At 41.8% G+C, this 17,896-nt stretch overlaps 1 protein-coding gene across 3 annotated transcripts in view; it reads right to left on the minus strand.

Moving 5' to 3' along the window:
• LOC139907911 (histone deacetylase 7-like) overlaps positions 1-17,896 on the minus strand; it is a 44,398-nt gene that overhangs the window by 11,884 nt on the left and 14,618 nt on the right. The window contains exons 2-17 of one of the 3 annotated variants that reach the window (XM_078283476.1): positions 13,398-13,582; positions 11,500-11,587; positions 10,917-11,013; positions 10,469-10,551; positions 9,301-9,417; positions 8,893-9,002; positions 7,603-7,701; positions 7,110-7,275; positions 6,071-6,315; positions 5,274-5,519; positions 4,242-4,410; positions 3,865-3,998; positions 3,599-3,719; positions 3,400-3,449; positions 1,398-1,505; positions 1,068-1,123 (exon numbers count right to left, since the gene is read on the minus strand). In XM_078283476.1, coding sequence (XP_078139602.1) covers positions 1,068-1,123; positions 1,398-1,505; positions 3,400-3,449; positions 3,599-3,719; positions 3,865-3,998; positions 4,242-4,410; positions 5,274-5,519; positions 6,071-6,315; positions 7,110-7,275; positions 7,603-7,701; positions 8,893-9,002; positions 9,301-9,417; positions 10,469-10,551; positions 10,917-11,013; positions 11,500-11,587; positions 13,398-13,582 — 2,074 coding nt within the window. Of the gene's footprint in view, positions 1-1,067; positions 1,124-1,397; positions 1,506-3,399; positions 3,450-3,598; positions 3,720-3,864; positions 3,999-4,241; positions 4,411-5,273; positions 5,520-6,070; positions 6,316-7,109; positions 7,276-7,602; positions 7,702-8,892; positions 9,003-9,300; positions 9,418-10,468; positions 10,573-10,916; positions 11,014-11,499; positions 11,588-12,087; positions 12,127-13,397; positions 13,583-17,896 lie in introns of those variants that run through there. The other 2 variants (XM_071894424.2, XM_078283477.1) reach the window with 2 other exon arrangements.

Consider the following 17,896-nt stretch of genomic DNA (forward strand, 5'->3'; position numbering starts at 1 on the left):
CACATCTGTTTATCAGGACATCTTCGGCACAGTGATATCATACACGCACCATATGGACCGTATGAACCTCAAAGGCATTTCCCCAATACTCAGTTATATGGGCTCTTCAGTCTAGGTCATGACAATCGCAGTACTGACTCTAATGTGTAAGACTTACAGGTTCCTGCCATACAAACATGAGAAAGTAGGATGAATTTATTGCATCTGAAGCTGTTCTGTATTTCATTTTCCATTGCTGACAAACAAAAATGACATTTCATAACAGAAAATTATGCTGAGTCAAAAATCCTGCACTTCTGAGAAATGCAGTACCCACAAATTTTGTGACAAACAAAAAACAAACCAACCTTATCATAAAATACACTCTACATTCCAAACAATAGAATAGTGTGAATTGCTGGCAGGATATTTGAGATGGTTTCAGAGAAATGAACTCATAACTTGGCGCAGCACTTCACCCAACACTCGCTGTCTATGGTGAAGGTGCATAAAAAAAAAAGTGTTGATGTATGAAAAACAATGGAGGAATGTTGGAAGTGGCAGTGTCAGCACGGGTCGTAAAACTGCGAGTGTGTGGACGGTATATCATATATGCTGTCCAAACTCCCCTCATCAAGAAAAGTCATTATCATCCCATAAATAACCAGTGACAAGCACTGCTGAGCGCACACACAGTCCCAGCTGAATGTGGTTAGTTGGCTAATGCCTCCTATCAAAGACTGACACACATCCACGCACACAAGTATGCACGCACACACAAAAACACACCCACACACAAACTTTTTTGAGGTGCTTTGCCCTGTGCCTTGAAAGCTTGAAAGAAACTGAGCAGAGGAGGTAGTTTGCCTCAGGCATTAGGCAGGTAGCACACATCACACAAACACAGACACACACACATTAAGACAGAGAGACGCAGACTTTCTCTCTCTCTCTTTCTCTCTCAGAATGTGTATTTGATCTATAAAAAAAAAAACCTTTGAAACTTTTTGCAGAGACCTCCTGGCTCTTGGTATGTGTGTGTGTGTGTGTGTGTGTGTGGTTGTGTGTGTACATGCTGCTGTACTTACAGAGGGGAGGAGCGGGTTGCATGGTGTCCAGGGGGCCTCACCACTGCAAAGCCATTCTGGAAGAGAAGAACAAAAATCTAACACCTTGCTGCTTTCACAAAAGAGTGGCCAAACATTATAATCTAAAAAAGGTTCACGTCTTAAAGCTTACACCTGGATATGCTGTTGTAGATGAGTATTTTATTATTACAAACCAATGGCTGAAATACCCAGTGGAGCTGCTAAAGCACACATTATGGTGTTTACCTCGCAACCTGTTAAACTGCGGCTCTGACTTTCCTGAGAGCGCACATAACAGAGTTGATAAGATAGTTGAGAACAGAGACGCACCTTCAGCTCTCCTTGTGCCACCTTAAGCGCCAGGTCTGTAACGCAGCCTGCAGCCATCCTGGATGCTGTCGATGTGTGAGCCTCATTCCAGATTGTATCGTTGTCAACCTATCAGTAACACAATGATGAGACAACGATCAGGCGAGGATCATAGCTGACTGGTTAAAATGTTCATGTCAACGTTATGAAAGTCAGAGGGAGAGGTGACAGAGGTGATAGTGAGTGCTCAGAAATAAGATATTTGCAGTGTAGCACTGCTACTATGACTTAAGTCAAATTTACCAATAATCACCACTGTAGTGATGATTTTAAAGGTCCTATATTATAGGACTTCAAATTGTCCTCTATTTTTATACACATATGATCAAAGACATTTAATTATAGATATAAGATGATAAGATATGATGATATGATAAGATATTGTTAAAATTAGATTTGGTTTGAGTGGTTACATTTAAAGTTATTGCATTTTCAAAAATCCATCCTTTTTTAGTCAGTTTCAGACTAACTGCGCCCTGACTGGCTCCCTCACTAAAGAATGACTGAAATCCTTCCAGTCAGGCCAGTTTGCAGCTTTTGAACTGGAAAGCCTCCACTCAGCAGGTTTACCTCATTTGAATTGATTATGTTGGAAACTCAGAGAAAATTTTGCTACCAGAGTTTCCGAGTTATGATGCAATGACCTTTAACCTTCTCAACAAGGCCAAGAATTCAAGTGTTATGTCAGTCAACAGTAAGAAAACACATGTTGCTCTACAACATTTGTTTGAATGAAGTTCGTCAAATTAGCTTGTTAAGCTGCAAGAGGTCCATGTTTGTTTATTGTATGTCTTCCGGGTTTGATTTTGTGACAAAATAGCACACAAATGCAATGCTGTTTAGCTGCTGACCCACCAGCACATGAATGCACATTTAGTCTTCACATTCATTCAATTCAACTTTAAACTACATTTATTTGCAAAATATCATGTAGAACAATATTCTTATCCTGAGCCACAGTATACTTGATGATGACAATTGATGACAATTGCTGACAAACCTTTTTACATCCTTTATCTCTCCATCCCATCCATTCTTAGAATAAACCCTGCCTTGCGTTTCTGTTATTCCATGTTTCAAAACTCACATTTCTGGTGGTTTGGCGTGGCGGAACAATGAAATCAGAGGAATTTCTTTTATCACCGACTCTGCCATCTTGTTCCAATCAGCCCACTTCACCAGAGCAGCCAAAGGCCGGAAATCCAGGCAGATCAGTCGTCTTATCAACAGACACCCCGCCCCCTTCCTCTTCCTCTACCTACTCTCCTCTGCCCTCCCTTTCCCCATCTCTTCGTCTTCTTCCTCCTCCTCTCATCTCTCTCCTCTGTCTTTTCCCCTCTCATCATGCTTCAGCCTTTTCTCAGGGGTCTCATTATCCGTCCTTCTCCTTATCAAAGCCATACAAAAGTCTTTTGTCCTCTCTTCTCCTCTTATTCCTTCTCTCATTGTCCTCTCCAGTGTCAATACTTCCCTCCTCCTTTGTTTCATTTCCTCCATTCTGCTCTCCTACCTTTCTCCTCTTTCTTGTTGCATCTTCGTCTTCTGTGCCCACATTCCCTCTTTCCCCACACCCATTCTCTCTAAATAAATTCCTTCTCAGTCAGCCACAGCTCCCCAGGCACCCCTCCAAGCTGCAATCTCCTTGTGAATATGCTCTCTCCCCTTGTTCCCCCCTCTTACTCCCATCTCTCACCTTTGTATAGCCTTTAGTTTCTGATTGGCTTTCAAGATAATCTTAGCCAATAACAACAGCATCAGTAATTTGTCGTCCTATTAGCTTAATTGCGTAATGAGGCATAATCAGCCATGTAATGTTTGCTGTTCGGTAATGTGATTAGATAAGTGGAAAGATTCCCACATGACTTTTCCTTGTGTTGTACAAGGGTCTGTCATGCGTGTGTGTGTGTGTGTGTGTGTGTGTGTGTGTGCGTGTGTATGAGTGTTTGTGTGTGTGTGTGCTCACCCCAACTCCTCCACATGGTAGCATCACAAACATCCGTTGAGATAAGATTCCTACAAGAAACAATATGTGACCTTCAATTGTCGCTGATGTCATTACTGTGATTATTATATATATTATCATTATTACGTACTGCATGTTTTTGTGTGTGTATGCATTATGTGTGTGTACAAGAGAGAGGAAATGTGTGTGTATGTCTCACCAGCCAGCTTGCGGTTGTCCAATTTGAGGCGGTTGAGCGGGTTGGTGCCGTACAGAAGCACATGTTTCTCTGAATGGACTGACTGCAGCTCCTCAAGAGTGGCCTTCCTACTGCGGATACGCTACACACACACACACACACACACACACACACACACACACACACACACACACAGTATTGACTCTAAGGATATGCATCTGCCAATGTTCACAGGTGTAATTCTCTGTGTGGTCATTTGTGTGTGTGTGTGTGTGTGTGTGTCATACCTCACACTGGGTCCTGAGGCCTCGTTCATGCAGTCTGGACCAGATGCTCTGGATCCTCCCAGCATGCTCGGGGTGGCGGCTGTTGTCCCCACAGGTACACTGGTGCTTCTGCATCTGAGTGTCGTAAACCAGACCTAGACGCGCGCACACACACACACACACACACACACACACACACACACAAAGCAGAATATCACCTTAACTCATACATTTTTTGTGATTGAATATTTAATGATAAAATCTGACATTACTTGAAATAAAATGTATAGTTTTTTAGAACTACACCACAAACTGAGTGAGTGTATCTATTTTACATTCTACAATCTGAAGTACTGATTTTTACATTTACTATTCAAATAACTTTCTATGTAACTCACCAGTGGTGAAGCGTAGTTTGGCAGGTGTCTCTGCAGCAGGGCTGGGCAGGGAGGTGGAGGCTGGGGAGGACTGGGCCCGGGACAGAGGCCGGTGGACAGGCACACCCAGGGGGTCCAGCAGGGTGCCTAGTCTATGGATCACCTGCCTCTGCGGTTCCCAGCGCAGTGTCTGAGGGAGCGAACAGGGAATGAAGGACCATTTAAAATCAGCAGTATATGGGCCAGACTAAATGTAATACATTTTCCAAACACTCATATCTCCACTGCCCCTGTACAGTACATTGAAGCCACTCATTATTTGGTCAATTTGATACTGCTTGTCTAGAGCAAGCAACTGATAAAGCAACTTCAACATTCCCAAGCATAATGCTACGATAACGCCCACTCTGGACTTATCAGCTTGTGTAAATAGAGCTATGTCGCCCCCTGATGGCAAGAACATATAGTTTAAACCTACAAGTGAATTCATATACAGTAGCATTGGATAGACAGGTATTAGTCTAGTATTACATGAATAAGAGACTCAGAGGAGGCTACAAGGGGCACGTGAGCTGCCTAATGTCGCACCATAATAACCATGATAACATTATGCTAATGAGGCCATACTATGTCAACAAAATTGTCTTTACATAACACATGGGCAGTATTAATATGAAATATGTGTCTTAAAGCATTAAGAAGTTATATTAGTGTCAAGAAAATCAGTTTTTCCTAATTACTATGCAAATTTATGCAGCAAGGTGCTCCAAGATCGAATCAGAGCATCCGCTCTATAGGGGGAACCTGTGGTGTCAGTATGGAGTTTATATCATAATTGTTCTTGAGTTATTGTCACAACAATGTGTCCACACACACACACACACACACACACACACACACAAAGCAATGCTGAACATCTTCAAAAGAGAAACAATTGATACCGCACTGTCTTTCCTAAACAATGTTCAAAATCTACCTTAGACATAACTTGGAGAGTTTGTGTGTGTGTGTGTGTGTGTGTGCGTAGATGTGAGTGTGTGTTTATATTAGTACCTGATTGAGTGAGTGTGAGTATTCAACCAAGCTCTCCCGTGAGGAGGTAGTGGACTCTGTGTCGTAAACTGAGTCTGTGCTGGCGGCGCTCTGTCTCCTGTGGAAGCTGTCGTCGCACCCTGAGCCCGGCTCCGAGCCGCACATGGACCCTGGCCCCGACCCCGATCCTGATCCGATCTCCTCCAGGTCCATGTCCTCCGATGGGATCTGTGTCAGACGGGGCTTCTCACTGGACTTGTTCATCAGCTGACATAGGGTAGAAGGTTACAGATATGCACCAGATATGAGTTTTTTTTTTCTATTACTTTTTGGGCATTTTTGCCTTTAAAAAAAGTCTTAATAAGTCTTCAGTTTTAATATATATATTTTTTTTTTAAAAAGTGAAGTGAGCTTTTGAAGAATACGCACACTGCTGAATATTAGGAAAGAATGCTTTTCACAAAAGCATAGAAAAAATATGTTTTCATTTATGTTTCATTATAGGTGTTCAAAATATATGTGGTGCATAGTGCAGAAGTGCTACTCAAACTTTTCAATTACATCTTCCCCAGTAACAACGATATAAATGTGATTTTTTTTTCTAATGCCTTTGTCAATAGGAATCTTTCCTGATATTCAGCAGTGTGTAGATTCTTCAGGACCTGTTCATTCCAGAATTTTTCACTGTGATAATTTCACCGTTTCAGTTGCAGTTTCACTTTCTAGAAACAAGTGTCAATATTGCTAATAAATAGTGTATCTGCATGTGACTGCACATGCTTGTGTCGTTTTGTGTGCCCACGCCTGCCTCTTCTCACCTTGCCCAGGTGTGTGTTCTGCTTCAGCCTCTCCAGCAGCAGGCTGTTGTGGCGTTGCTGGAACAGCTGGTGCTGGGTGGGTGGGTGTTGGCCAGCGTGGGAGGGCAGGGATGAATGGCTGTATGGTGGCGGCTCTGAGCGCGTTCGCCCCAGGGGTCTGTGGGAAGACAGGATGGCCAGGCCTTCCCCTCTGGCAGGGGAGGAGAGATGAGGCTGTTGCTGCTGCAGGGGAACGGGACCACGAACTGGAGGGAGGAGGAGAAATAAAAACAGGGTTAAACAACAAAAAAGATGAGAGGAGAGACGGCGAGGGGGCAGAGGGAAACGGGCACAAGGGGAGCAGGAGAGAGAAATGAAACGGGCATAATAAGGAAGGGCGATAAATATGAAAGAGAGATAAAAATAGGGACAGAAGAGAGGGGAGTGAGATGGGGAGGAGGCAAGCGAGATGGGAAGAGAAAGAGTGATGGAGTGGAGCAGAAGATAGGGATGGAGTTAGGAACAGGAAAGAGGAATTAGGGGAGGCAAAGGGAGGACATGCAGAGATAATAGTGGCATTATAACAATCTAAATCAATTATTCATATATGAGAGACAGAAATAGAAAGAAAAGAGCAGAGAGAATTAATCACGCACAACAAATATACCATAGCTGGATTTTACTATCAAAATGCTAAAATGGAAAATCAGAATTTACTAGAAAATATATTTCTAATGTAGTACTGAAAAATGATATTATTACACTCGGTTGCTTGCATTTACAGTATATTTCTATATTGTCAGAGGGTAACAACATTTTGATTGTCAAGTCAACTGTCAAGTGGCAGTAGAGGGCACTGTTGTTCTGTTTATATGCAGACAAAAGGATTGCTGTAGTACAATATAGAGGACAGCATGGAGTACAATACAGCTCCAGCTTGTAGTGTAAAAAGTGTGTGTGTGCACTCACACGTCCGAATGCATGTGTTCTGTATGTGTGCTTATCAGCATGTGCGGAGGTTTGCCTGTTCCTACTGTACAACACCAGATATACATCTCACCAGGAAGTAGCTGTGTGTGCACCAGTCCAGTATGTGGTTCCAGTATGAAGACGGGCTGCAGGCGCTGGGCCAGGGCCGGACTGCTGCTGTCCAGAGGCAGGTAGATCTGAGGCAGGGACACTGGAAGACCTCTGGTTACTCGCTGGTTAACTGGATTTCTGTCAGCCTAGGGACAGGAAGAGGTAGACACATCAAAAAGCAAGTAAAAGACGTCGGCAGTCGAGTGAAAATGATCAACGGGCATATGACTCATTCACAAGATATGAAAGTACCACATAGATCAAGGGGAAGTGGAAAACTGTTCCTATAAGAGGTTTACATGCCCTATTTAAGAAGTTCAGAGTCGTAGCATAATGAGATAGTTAGGAAAGATCTGTACAATTAACTGTTTATATTAGAAAATGGTTATTGATTATTAATTTGCACTTTTTGCAAGTAATTTGTTAGAAAATGTAAGTGCAGCTGCTTGAATGTAGATTCAGTCATTGCCAACCTGTGCAGGAAGCCCAGCTGTGATGGTGGGCATGGCAGAGACGCTGGAGGGCAAGGTAAAGTGGGCCAAACTGCCATCCTGCAGCAGCAGCCTCTGTGCCTGAGTTAGACAGAAATATTAATCTTCTAGACCAACAGACTTTCACCAGCCTACTAGAATATACAGACTCCCTTTCATGCACAACGCTTTAATCCATTATTCTTTGTGAGCATAAAAACATCAAAACATGAAATATGTAATATGACAGTGGTTAGTGCTGAAATTTTAGTCGATTAAACGATTAGTTGATCGACAGAAAATTAATTTATAAAAATGTTGATAATCGATTAATCGTTTTAGTCATTTATCAAGTGAAAATACTAAACATTTGCTTGCTTTTCTCTTTTTCATATCATTATAAACTGAATACTTTGGGGTTTTTTGTCTGCTGGTCTGACTAAGTAAGCAATTTTAAGACATCACTTTGGGCTCTGGTAACTTGTGGTGGCCATTTGTCATTATTTTGACATTTTATAGACTAAATGATACAAAAATAATCGAGAGATTAATTTTTAATGAAAATAATCCTTAGTTGCAGCCCTAATAGAGGTAATTTCAGTTCTCTCCATAGCGCCCTATACTGAGAAGATGAATGTGGTTTATAGTATATCAAAATTTCAGATAGTAAATGTGATATCACACAGGTGGTAAGTTTACAAGACTTGTGTTGAAAAAAACATCTCTACCCACATCCCTACTGACACAACTGAGGACAGTTAAGTACATGGAAAATGGACTGATATTAATGTTTTAATTAGACGAGGAGTGATCAAGTAACATGGCCATGGTGAATATTGGGCCATCTGGCCTTCTCAAATCTCCCTGTTTAAAACATTGGGCACCACTACTGTACTGTGATGCATTAAACACCCAATTAACATTCAAATGACTGAATGTCCTTTTTTGAAGACCTTTAAATAAAATAAGTGGAATAACGCTTTTCGAATTTCTACAAGACCGAAATTTTAGATTGTTCATGGATTCCTCTACATAAGGTCTAAGCTATTTTTATTTTTATAAAGCGAGCAACCAGAAAGTTTATAATACATATTTTTTATGGATAAATCCATAATGGGAGAGACAGAGCCCATGAGGGCTCTTGTTAGATAGAAGAAGAGGATAGAGGTGAATGGATGCATTCATGGATTCATGTCTCCATGTGTCCCAATGAAGTGAGCCCCAACCTCACTTTTTATAAGTCGCTCGGGATGAGAGCATCTGCTAAATTGCTAATATAAAAGAATGACTCACCTCGTGGGCCAGTCCAGCCGTCAGCGGGAGTGCCCCGCTGTCCGATAGGAGGCTGTCGTTGGGGGAGCTGCACCCCGACGCCGGGGTGCTACTGCTGCTGGGGGAGGAGTCTGGGTGACAGAATGGAGAGACACCTAATCAACTGATGACACACAACACTCTCAGAAAAGATGTGTTCATACAGCACAGGTTGTGCCGTCCCTGAAGATGCACAGAATGTGTTGGAATATTACCCAAATTGTGTCATAGATGTGTTAAAATGACATGTGTTGCTATTAATGCATCTCGTGTTGTAAGGTGACAGCAACATAAGCAACATAAAGTTGAGTTGAGTTGGTAAGATAGCAGTGTAAATAAGACAGCAGCATAATGCCATGAGTGTGACGGTGTTGAACGTAGGGACTCTACCCAGGGTTTCTGCTGTCCTGTGCTTGACGATGGGAGGTGCACTGGTCTTGCGCTGCAGAGGGCTTCGCCTAGTATTGATGTACTTCTTTAATCTCCACTTCAGAGTGGGCTCAGAGACTACACACACACACACACACAAAAAAACACACACAAATGAATGCATGAGTACATTCATACACACACATACATGTGCACAGACACGCATGCATGCAACCACACAAGCATGCAAACACATACACATACACATAATTATACCCCCTTTGTCTGGTAAAAGTGAAATGGTTGTATTGTTCACAAGCTCACAGAACTTGATGATCAACATTGACCTAAGAAAATCTGGCTGCTGTCTTATACATTACATATCTATCAGCTAGAATCCAACCAGTCATGCATGAACTCTAATGATAAAATCAGTTTATTTTGCATAACAAAACCCTGTTAAAGCAATCTGCGGCACAACATCAGAACTAGTCAATGGCATGAAAAAGTTCCATGTTTACCTTGGTCAGGCTACAATGAGGCCAAACAAAACAATAAATCAGTGGCTGGCTCAGTACAGATAAAAGACAGCTTACTGTTGTCTCCAAGCCAAAAAAAGCACAGGAGGGTGTGTGTGTGTGTGTTGGCACCTAGGGCTGCTAGGGCAACGCAGATAAATAATGGCATTTTGAATGGTCACAGTCCTTGAAGAGACGTACAGTAAAAAGAAACCACTCCTACTCTCATTCACACAGTGAGGGAGACCTGCTCTGGACTCTCACGCAGTTCATTTTACACATACCTTAGTTAATGTTATGTAACTGCTTTGGCCTTTGTGTCTCGCTCTCACTGTTGTTTTTATGACTCTTAGGTCTCTTTCTTGCCCTGCAGGCCTGGTACTTGATGACTTTCCTCTGTCTTGCCCGAAAGTACACTCCTCAGTACATTCATTCTCTCCCTCTCTCTCTCTAGTTCAGAATAAGTAACTTAATGAAGGTTTGCTTAGATACTGGAAAGTATCATGCTGAACAAGATATCCCATTGAGTTATGCAGTCAGATGAGTCTGCGTAACTCAAATTACACAGAGTACCCCACAGTAGAACTGAGATGAAATGGAAAATCACCAATAACCGACACAGACAGCCTCTATAATGGGAACCTCATCACAAACAGCCAATAGTTTCTCACCTGTCCTACGGAGGGCGAGGTCCTTGCGCTGGTCAGAGGGTGTAGGCTGAGACTTTGGGGGCATGTCGGGATCCAGATTTACTCTGTTAAAGTATTCAATAAACCTATTTCATTGAAACATTATAATCAGTAAAGGAAGACACAATGGCCATTTTATGGATCAATGGGAATAGAGACAGCTTTGCTCAATTTATCCATCCTGTCTGATGGTCAACATGGATTCTATAAACTATTAAAGGCACAGTGGGGCACAGTATTATTATTTTCTCCTGAATCTTTTCAGAGACCAGCTGTGCAGCATCAACACAATAAAACTTCAGGAAAGTCAAACACCTTTTGCAGAAACTGTACTGTATTGGCAACTCTTACAGTCTGCTCTCTACATTTTCTGCAGAAAAAACATTCATCTTTCAGTTCTGCTCTGAACGTCTCTGTCTCTCTCTCTCACCTGAATTGTGTAGTACTGTTGTGGTCAAGGGAGGCCTGCTGCTTCATAATCAACCGTTCCCGCAGTTTCTGCTTTACGATGGGACTGGCTATAGCACCTGTCAGTCAATAAAGTCACCCAATCAAGAACAAAAGAGTGACTTTAATACATAGTGTTTGTAAGTGAAATTTCCACACTGATGTTTTTCTCTTACAAGAATAGCAGGTATACTAGGTATCAGAAAGATGTTACCAACACAAGAGTAGAAATAAGCAACCGCGAGACAAACTGCAGAAGCAGGATCCAAGATATATGTCACTTGCTTGTGCGTATTTCTCATTTCCTCTATATGGTGAAAATGAAAATAGCGTGAAGTATTTCCTGAAACAAACTCTTTGTCCGATTTAGGTTTGGTATGAATACGGATTTCCTTGGAATCCGAGAATGCACCACAGTACAGTTGGAAATCCCCTTTGTTTTCATTCAAACATATGGTGCGCTATGACTCATGCGAAGAGCATATAAACAACCCAGTGGTCTTCCTAAAAAAAACAAACTACAAAACCACCACATTACATTATGGAGAAATACACACGATACTCACTTTGTTCATTCTTACTCTTGTGCATCAGCTGTCGCAGCTCCTCTCTATTCTCTTGTTCCATCTCTCTTTGCCTTTGTTCAATGTTATACTGAAAAGGAAAACATAGTAGAGATATAGCAATTGAACAGTCCAGTCTGCATGGGTTGTGCACATGTGAGGCTTGGACAAAAAGGGAGGAGCAAAGCTTATCAACACTGCCACAGTCTCTGACAAAGAAACAAATAACTCTATATAATTGAATATGGCCTGAAGCTTTGCATCAGACCATACATAGACAACTTGGATTAAATAAGAGTTCATGTTCACACTTAAGCAAGCTACCACTCCATTGGGAGCACAGCACCTATCAGCTGATCCATGACAAGCACCAGTCAGAATAAAAGCTCACAATAAGGCTGATTAACCTGTCCTGCTTTACACTCATTCCTGCTGCACATTCACATGGATACCGCTTAAGCTAGGTGTTGCTGAAGCATCTGCCTGTTGCTAGTAAACACTCAATGTGGTAAAAATAACAGGCTTGCTCTTTTGGTTTCTTACTATCTGCCTTGCAGTATGTACCATCCAAATAAAAGAGGATTTACTCACGATGGCAGTAAGTAACTACTTATCCAGATTTGCTGCCTGATGTGGGAGGAGAAGGGAATTCCATGAGCATACACATCCATGCTAGCTCCCCTAACTGGAAGGTATTTCTGAAATTGCTATTGCTGCTGCTCTCCTGCTGAAAGGCACCCGGTCTAGCGTGTAAGCTCGATAGTGACAGAGCAAGTTAGGGATGGCACAGACTCATGATACAGATTCAGGTGTCCAAATGCACTGTGTACAAATGCTGTGTCAAATTCACCTCTGCCATCATTCCAAATGATGTGCTGTACACCGTACTAGCAAGTTTGGCGCCACACACAAGCATAAATGAGGGCTTTATTAACGCCTTCTCTGTCTCAAATGAATTTGATCACATTCCTGTAGGAGTCTAATGATGAAGGCCATGTGCCAACCAACCATCAACCTTTTAATATAGTTGTGACAGTCAGTTCTTAAAGATCCAGTGCAATTATTTCAACTCAGTCAGGAAAAGTCTAATGTTGATTTCTAACACTAATTTTTCTAATTTTTTGTAATATTTTCTTTTGTGCCATCATCTGCAGGACGATATTTCTGTCTTTGGATAACAAATATCCAGTGTTGGAACTCAAGCACCCATCAACAATGTAGGCACAGAGATTTTGGCCAGTTTGGCAAGTAGCTTGCTGGCTACTGTCTGACAGACTATGGGATTGACTTCATTGACTATGCATACTGTTGACCAATCAGAGCATTCATTAAAACCATCATTTGCACCAGGAGGTAGATTGGAATTCTAAATTGACAACCAGAGGGAGAGTTTTTCAAAGGGCGTCAGTCAAATTAACGCTTAAACTTATAATAACTTGAGTAACTTTACATTAACAGGTCCTTTGTTAAATTATGCCATGAAATGGAGAAATACAATTGTCATTGCACTGGACCTTTAAGTGATTTATTCATGACTGCATACAGGCTTTCCATTTGGAAGATAATTATTGGATGATAGGCCTAGGTCTAAATTGTTACACACATAAAATGCAGGATGCAAAATGATGGGATCTACTGCTCTGGTCAAGCTGGAATGGCATCTCATTTTGCATATCGTTACTATTACTACTGTTGTAACTGTGAATATTATGCACACTAATCATAATCAGAAACTGACAATAGGTGGTTTATTTAACATGACCAACCTCACACTCATTCCTGCACATTCACACCGCTGCTGCTAATGCTTGGTGTTGCTGAAGCTTCCCGTACCTCAACCTGCAACGGTTGCTAACTTTATGACAAGAATGTTTCCTCCTCAAACTTAAGTTTGTCCTCACCTGTAAATGCTGCTGGGAAAACTGGGAGCAAGTCTGGGAGGAAAAGGGCCCCAGGTAGAAAGGATGGTGGGGGGTCAGCATGGCCGAGTCTAGGCCTGGACGCACAAACCTCTGGGTGACACTCAGGTCCATCGGCTGCTCCCCACTGATGGGTGACAAAACCTGATCGGAGACTATCACATCCACTACAGAGAGAGGAGACAGAAAGGGGAGAGAGAGAGAGAGAGAGAGAGAGAGAGAGAGAGAGAGAGAGAGAGAGAGACAGACAGAGACAGAGACAGAAAGAGACAGACAGACAGAGAGTGAGAGAGAGAGACAGAGAGAGAGACAATGACAAATCAATTTGTGGAAGGGTAACAATGTCAGGAATGAAGCTTGTTGTGTAGTATGTGTTAAGGTTGTGGATTTGAACTTGCCTAAGGCTGGGGATACGCCACACAACTTTTAAAATCCTAACAGATTATGAAAAGAGTGGGCACATACACTAACCGACTGGTTTCTGCAGATTTTTTTTATGACAACTGAACTGGGGATCACACACTTAACGACTACGCCAGATGAGGGATCACACACTACTCTACACTACTTGTCACTGCAACTGAACCAAACTGAACGCACCAAACTCACATGAAAACACGAGCTCTCGCGGTACGCTACGAGATGCCGGTAGCAAAGCAAACACGGGGATACAGCATAGATATAAATTCACATTATACATTTTTATGGGTAGTGTACTAGAGCTTGCTGTTGTTGCGCCACCATCTGCATGGAATAAAGGAAGAAACAGAGGGCAAAACAGTCTGTGTATTTTTTGGCCATTCCATTTTCTTTTCCAGAAAATAAAAAATGAAAAATGAATGATGATTTCATTTTCATTTCAAAATCCAAAAATGGAAAACGGAAATATACAAGGCATTGTCCGTTTTCCTGGTGAGAAAGGGCAGATACAACATTTACAAAGGACTTGATTTTCCCTTTCTCCTTTGTAAAACAGAAAATAAAATAACAAAAATTAAAAAAGCCCAATTGGGATTGCAACCTGAATATAGAGCTTGCGTCTTTCAGCACCATCAAGGCCTGGAAAGCGGAGAGAGAGAAGCAGAGAGGGAGGAAAATAGAATGACCAAAAAATACACAGACCCAAAACGCATTTACATAAAATTGTGGAAGGCAGTATGGACTGCACAGACTGCAGGGGAGCTGGAGGTGAGCAGCAAATGTGAATCAAATACCTGTTGCTACATAATGGAGCCAAAGCTATGAAGTGGGAGCTGAGAACGTTTGTAGGCGATCTTGGCTACGGTGCCAGATGATTATGTTGCAAAACCGGACTGCGCATTTACATTGTCCGGTCAGGACTACCAACCTGACATGTAGGCTAATAAATAATAATTATAAAACCTGACTTTCTGGTCTAAAATCGGCATCTGGCAGCCAAGGTTTTGTGTAATCAATAATTGAGTCTTCCCTGTATTTTTTTCCTGTGTGCCTTGGTACCAGAAAGATTGGTAGGCCTATCTGTAAATTTATTATATGAAGAATTAACTAGTTGATTGCTCCTTGGTGTGGGCTAAACACCGTATTGGCTCATTATGGCATAGCTTCATAGTTTTTCATTGGCTATTGACGGGATCCATTCGCATTTGAGTTGTTGACGAGTATACACTACCCGACTGCGTCCAGATTCCGCTTGTAAAAATCAAACGTTTGATATAATCGTAGTGGCTCCGACTCACGTCGGGAGGCAAGAGATTAGAGTCTGTTCCCCTCACACACTTGTCGATTAGAGTCTGTACCCCTCATACACTTGATTTTCTGTGCCAAGTGGCCACGCCGACTGCCCCAAAATCTGCAGACTAGTGCAGACCAGGACAGACTCGGGCCGATTGTAAATCCTGGCTAAAATTGGGACAATAGTTGTCTAGTGTATCCCCAGCTTAAGGGGGTCAAGTGTGACATGGATTATTTCTGATATGGGATGAGAAATCACCCTAAACAGGAAACCTGTGATCTTCACTCTTTTCAGTTCCTGTCCTCTTTTTATTTTCATTCTTTTTTGTAATTTCTTCTCAATCTAGATCCAGTGCCCCCCATGCTGGTCTTGGGCACAACTTTGAAAAGAGCAGTCTAGACTTGTCCAATGAAACACACTAAGTCACAGTAACACACACAACATGTTGATGAATCATCATAACTAGCAGAAATTCCAAAGGACAAGTAGTATACATGACTTAGGATGGCATGCCCAGTTCATACCACAATGGATTACCTGAGGAAGTATGTTTTAAACAGATACTCACTGAATAAGTCCTTGAACAATTGAAACGTCATTTACTGTTTGTGGTAACGCCAACATGATAAAAAGGGCACTAAGTTTATTTGGCATAAGTGTATGCCCAGATGTGTATTTGTACTTGAACTCAGCACGTTCACCAGTCATATTTCATTTCATTCAAGTCTTCCTGCCTCAAGTGAACTGGCCATCGTCCAAAACTGCATTCAAAAAAGAAAGGAGAGAGGGGAGGGGGGCGGGGGGCAGCCACAAAAGAAGGAAAGAATGAAGGAAATGTGGGGGGGGGGTGAACATTGTGTGGCCAAAACTTTTGGGTCAGAGACATGAATCTGTCATCTCCCTCCCAGGTTTTACTAAAAAGCTAAATTTAGCAACAAACTGTGAGACGTGAGACAATTGAACCAAACTTCAATATCATAACCAAAAGCAGATGTCTTTTTATAGGTGCAATGGAATGAGAAAAGGTTTTGATCTATTTTGAGCTTAATATTATCCAGAGGCCACTGTTGATATGTTAGTGCAACCTTTGCTTTCACCATGCAGGATTTAACTGCTACATGCATGGTACAATATGCTGCCTATAGCCTAAAACTGAACTTGTCCACAGATAGAGAACATTGACAAAGTTATTCAGGACTTTTGTGATGAATCATATTAACAAGACAAAAACATATGCAAGCTCACAGATAACTTGATACTGTTTCACGTGTCGACGTGACTGACACCTGAAACCAATAAACATGGGTTCAATAGTCTTGTGAGGAATGCTTCCCTACTGATACAAAAGAGTAGACAGATACAGTATGGAAGGAGACACCTTGCTCCCTCTGGGGAAGGCAGACGGTGGGAGGGAGGGAAGAATATGGAAATTTACTGAACCAGTATGTCTGAATGATTGCCATCCAAAATATTACTCAACATTACTCACATAATTCCGGCAAGTGGCCGTGTCTTTACTGGTATACCCTGTCGAACTGCATTACCGTCTGTGGACAGGACTGTAACACTGCAATGACTTCGCAGTGACAACAAAGATAATCTCACATCACGACACCTAGACAAACACACACTTGTATTGCCACTGTTTATATCTTACTGGAGTTTTCAAGGAATTGCCGGAGAACAGCAATCAAATCAACTGCATCACTTTGGCACATTAAAGAAAGGACAACATTAATATAACAGCATCACTGAATAGGCAGAAAGTCAAGTTATTGTTTTCTAGGGTTAAACATAATGTTTTGAAGGCTTGTTCTTTAATGACTACTGGTCCCCAGTCAAATTAACAGTAGCTCCAATAAAAACAACATAATGGTTTGAATCAAACCCACAACTATTTTACAACACATTCGCACGTAAACACTTCCACAAGTCACAGAAACATATAACTAGATCTCACTTTCAGAAGTGCAACAAAACAGCCTGGAGCAAATCTCTGCTCGGCATGTAGGCTGCACACATCAAGTCCGACTGAACTCCATGCCAGAGCCATAAGTCGCACAGACCCAGACAGCATTATTTGGCTCTCTTTCTCAACAGCAAAACTGAGTCAGAAAGAGAGAGATGTCTGTGAAGGCGTTTCATGTTGACAGAATTCCTCTGAAGAAGAAAACACTCCCACGCTCTTATTACTGTAGGTCAAGTGAGACTAGCACACCAGTGGAACATGAAACAACAGGCGGGGAGTTAATAAGAAGAGAACTATCTACAGTAAGGATAACATCATATTGTGTAAGCCTGGTGTTTTCAGGTCTATCACCCTGCCTGATAACCCAATAAGCAGTTCATAAGAAGACACACTGTTCATAGGACTGACTTGTGTGTGTGAGTGTGTGAGAGAGTGTGTGTGTACCTGTGAATGTGTATGTCAGACAGAGAGCATGAAAGTGAGAGTGATAGACATACACAGTACTTCATAATTCTGACTAAAAAATATATTTTAGATTGACTATTTCATTTGACCTTCTAAACGAAATGAAATGTTTCGATATTGTTGAAATGGCGATATTCTATGATCATTAATTAATTCATTAATTTGCACCCCTCCTTTTTGTTCTATATATTTGTCTTCTCTCCTTTCCTGCTGCCACATGAATCCTACCTTGCCAGGTAAGACTCCTGCAGGTAACTCAAGGAAGCCAAGACATGTCGAGCAACAGACACAAAAGTATTTCAACCTGTTCTACTTTCAGCTCGTTCAGGTCTG

This window comes from Centroberyx gerrardi, chromosome 5 (assembly GCF_048128805.1).
Source record: "Centroberyx gerrardi isolate f3 chromosome 5, fCenGer3.hap1.cur.20231027, whole genome shotgun sequence".
Taxonomy (NCBI): domain Eukaryota; kingdom Metazoa; phylum Chordata; class Actinopteri; order Beryciformes; family Berycidae; genus Centroberyx; species Centroberyx gerrardi.